Below are 3,853 nucleotides of genomic sequence, written 5' to 3'. Positions count from 1 at the left end.
AGCCAAGGGGGTGGCATCAAAATGTGACAACCAATCTTATTAGTTGTCATTACAGGGTAATCCAAAAGTTGGCAGTGTTAAATAGCTACATCCCTCTAGACTATTACTTCAAAATTATGGATGGCTAGCACAAATAGCTCTTGAGTAGGTTTGCACAAAATTCAACAAACATACTGGTGCTACTATCTTACAGTAACAGTACCGACACTAAAGTATGGTAGAGGGGTGCACTGGTCCAAGATTTCAACAATTTTCAATATTCATATTTTTAATGTATTATAGAATTGTTTTTTATTATTTTTTATACATATTTTTTTAATATATTGCCCCTTTCATATTTCTTATAGAACTAAACTAAGATTTAAGAAGCCTATTTATAAGTCTCTACACCTGGACCTCAGAAAACCTGGTCCTAACTTCTTCTTGGGTGTTCTAACTACCTTTTACTGGTTCTTGTACTTGTGCGCATCTGGTCTATTAGAAACAGCAGTAATAATAATGATTATCTGAGCTTTTTTTACAGCAGAAAAAACGTACCAACCCTAAACTAATAACGTGGTCAAGTACCATCTCTCTTCACATGCGAGTGGAACATAAGGAAGTAGTTTCAAGTTTACTGATTTCCTGAGGATGATTGAGTGGCCCAGTTGAAACCTGTAGAGATGACTTAAGTTTGATAATTTTATGTATTTAATGTTTTATTAAATTGTTATAATAAATCATGCACTCTTGCATTAAATAGGTAATGTAATTAACCACTAAGCAATACAAAGAATCCGTATTTAACGATTTTAACAAAAAGTTATTATTGTGAAATAGTGTATGGATTTTTAACTTGTGGACAAACTACTGACATCTAATAATAGGGAGAAACATGAACATAATTATATGAAGCATTAATGTTTTGGAATCTTCAGAATTCCATCTTCAGTAAGCTAGAAATACCAAACAAACTGGTAATTAAACTAGAAATATAATATGTAATAAAAAACTTGAAACAGGAGAAAATGAAACGTATGTAAAGCAAATGAAATAACTGATATTAAAATACTTTCAACCAAATTAAAAATGTGTATTTTTTAGAGACGGAAAAAAAGCTTTATGTATAATATATCTTTTATCAGTTTGTTTGTTTGTAATTAAGCACAAAGCTACACAATGGGCAGAAGCTTGGTATCATGCTTAGCTGTTGAGAGGATTTTAAAGTTTGTCTTTGTATTGTGTTGGTAAATGGCAGAGTTGGGAAGGCTTGTAACTTTTCTTCCTGTTTTTATAGATATACCCATATGTTCAAATGCTCATACATTAAGGTGACATTCAATTTCACCACTAGAACTTAACTAATGTGTTTGCCAAACCACCTAAGATACATACTGTACCATAACTACTTTTATACACCTGTTTACAGATCTCCCTTATCATGAAACAGTTTAAAAAAATATCTAACTCTCACTCTTCTCAGATTGACCCCAAAGTTATTTTTAAACCTAATAACAGACTTAAAAATTGTTTTCACTACAAAGATCGTGTGTCAAATGCTCATTGTTCATGACTCTTTTATTTATACACATGGACGCCTATTATATTGTCACCTTAAAGTATGAGCATTTGAATACATTGGTATATCTATAAAAACTTAAGGAAAGCAACAAACCTTCCCAACTCTGCCATCTACCAACACAATACAAAAAAAAAAGGAATCCAATTTATCTCTCCAACTATAAAATACTCTAAACAGCTAAACATGATACTAAACTTCTAATAGAAACTCTTCTTCCATCTCTAGCTGATACACATTTCTCATTTGATATACATCTATTTTAATATGAACTATTTCATTTGCACTATATACTTTTTATTTTATTCAACTTCAAATTGTGTACTTAGTTTTTATTACAGATTCTATCATTTCTGGTGTAATTACCATTTAGTTTTTGTACCTGTAGCTTACAGAAGATGGAATTCTGAAGATTCTGAAACATAAAACAAATGCTTCAATGTAATTATGTTAGTGTGTTTTTTTTTATCATTATGTTTTCTGAAAAATGAATTGATCTGTTATCTGCTATCAAAACCATGGAGTCTCTAATTATAAATGTAACTTTTTTCTAATACTTATTAAAATATTATAATTTTAACCTACACAGTGTCTAGGCCATACATGTGGCAAATGTCCAGATTAGCCTATGATCTGGTAGAGCCATTCCTAATTCAGAACAGTTGAGCAGAGAGCCACCATCTATTACACAGCCATTTCCAATAAACAAATTGCACCATCCACTGTTGCAATTATATAATCTCCACAACTGAAAGTGTGGTCAGTGGCTTATCATGACTCGAACCTTGGATCTTCCGACCTGCAAACCAGCACACTAATCATTCCCAAAATATCTTTTAATATCCTTTTGCTGCAGTATATTATTATAAAAAAAGAGGCTACAAAAATAGTTACCATTCTACATAATTGGTCAAAGCAGTCTATATAGTTTATCACAGAAGCATTTTAAATATATCTGTCTCAAACAAGTTAAGAAAAATCAACTTTTACACATTACAAGTAACATAACTTTTAATAAAAAACATGCCATCTGTTAAACACAGATGCTATTTTTTTTGCTTGATCATTGAATAGAATGTGCATTGTAGAGGACAACCAAAAGAATAAAATGAATTAAAAAAAATTTAGAGAGTGCTGTATAGAACAACAGAACTGTGGGATGTAACATTCCAGATACAAGAGTAAACGTTTTACAGCTTTATTGGTAATTTTGACAACAATTTTACAGTTTTTGAGAAATACACAAATCAGCTCTAAGTTTGTAAAATACAGATATTTAACTCTAAACTCAGTTAATCTTTTTTTACAGGAGGAAAGTCCACCAAACACTTTGGTAATGACTGAGTTAAGGTGTGAATACACTTTTCTCTGTCACGAACTTCAGGCAGATCATACAAGTAGAGATATTGTAGATTCCTATAAAAATCCAAATAAAGTTAACAAAAGAAATTGCCACACTCAAAGAAAAAATTTGGCCATGATGACATAAAAAGACTCAGTCGTATATCAGTTGTTTCATTTTTGCAGAGTGACGATGATTATACGTGTATTGTCAATAAAAAGTACCCAATAATTCGTAAATATATAACTTTGAAAAATATAGATATGCTTTACGCAAAAGCTATCTAAATGATTCACTGAATATTTTCCCCTGGAAAATTGCTAAATCTATTAATACATAAGCCTTAATCCTAAAATTGCTGACTAGTGTTTATACTGTTCACTTGTATCAAAATGATGGGGCATGTATTACCACCCCACCCCATAGTATACCCTAGCCTCACATTTCATTGCTAACTGAAGTAAATAAATTTTGGGAAATCAAACTTGACCAACAAAATGTGCAGTTGAGGCAGTCAAACATCAGTAAATTCCTTTGGGAGCCAATCAAAATTAAAATTATTCATAAAATGAATTTGTGGTGTATTCACAGAATTATTATTGGTACAAATCAGTTAGATTAACAACTTCTAATATATAGAAAAGCCAGTGTGTTTTGGTAACACTACATTTCAACAATGGCTTTTATGTCATGATGCTTAGCAACAAAAGTATAACCTAATATTGTTGTAAGTCTATGTACTGAAAGTATAAAAATCAAATGTATAGACAACAAAACTGGAAAACTATTTGTTGATTTCTTAATTTAGAGTCTCCACTGATTAAAGAGGTTTGTTTTTGATTAAGAATGTTGGTGATAACAGTAAATAGCTCAATTCAGAAACAATTTAACTTTTAAACTGAATTGATATTTTTACTTTCATGATAAATTTTATGCACTTGGCTCTAGGTTAG

At 30.8% G+C, this 3,853-nt stretch overlaps 1 protein-coding gene across 2 annotated transcripts in view; it reads right to left on the bottom strand.

Moving 5' to 3' along the window:
- Window positions 1-2,740: 2,740 nt before the first annotated feature.
- LOC106474307 (ATP synthase subunit s, mitochondrial-like) overlaps window positions 2,741-3,853 on the bottom strand; it is an 18,382-nt gene continuing 17,269 nt past the window's right edge. For both annotated transcript variants that reach the window (XM_013934996.2, XM_013934994.2), the window contains one exon: window positions 2,741-2,974. In XM_013934996.2, the coding sequence (XP_013790450.1) occupies window positions 2,851-2,974 (124 nt within the window). In that variant the 3' untranslated portion in view covers window positions 2,741-2,850. The remainder of the gene's footprint in view (window positions 2,975-3,853) is intronic.

The sequence above is a fragment of the Limulus polyphemus genome, unplaced genomic scaffold (assembly GCF_000517525.1).
Source record: "Limulus polyphemus unplaced genomic scaffold, Limulus_polyphemus-2.1.2 Scaffold7056, whole genome shotgun sequence".
NCBI classification, from domain to species: Eukaryota; Metazoa; Arthropoda; class Merostomata; order Xiphosura; family Limulidae; genus Limulus; species Limulus polyphemus.
Note: the sequence above shows the minus strand (reverse complement) of the source record. Positions and strands in the feature narration are given on the sequence as shown.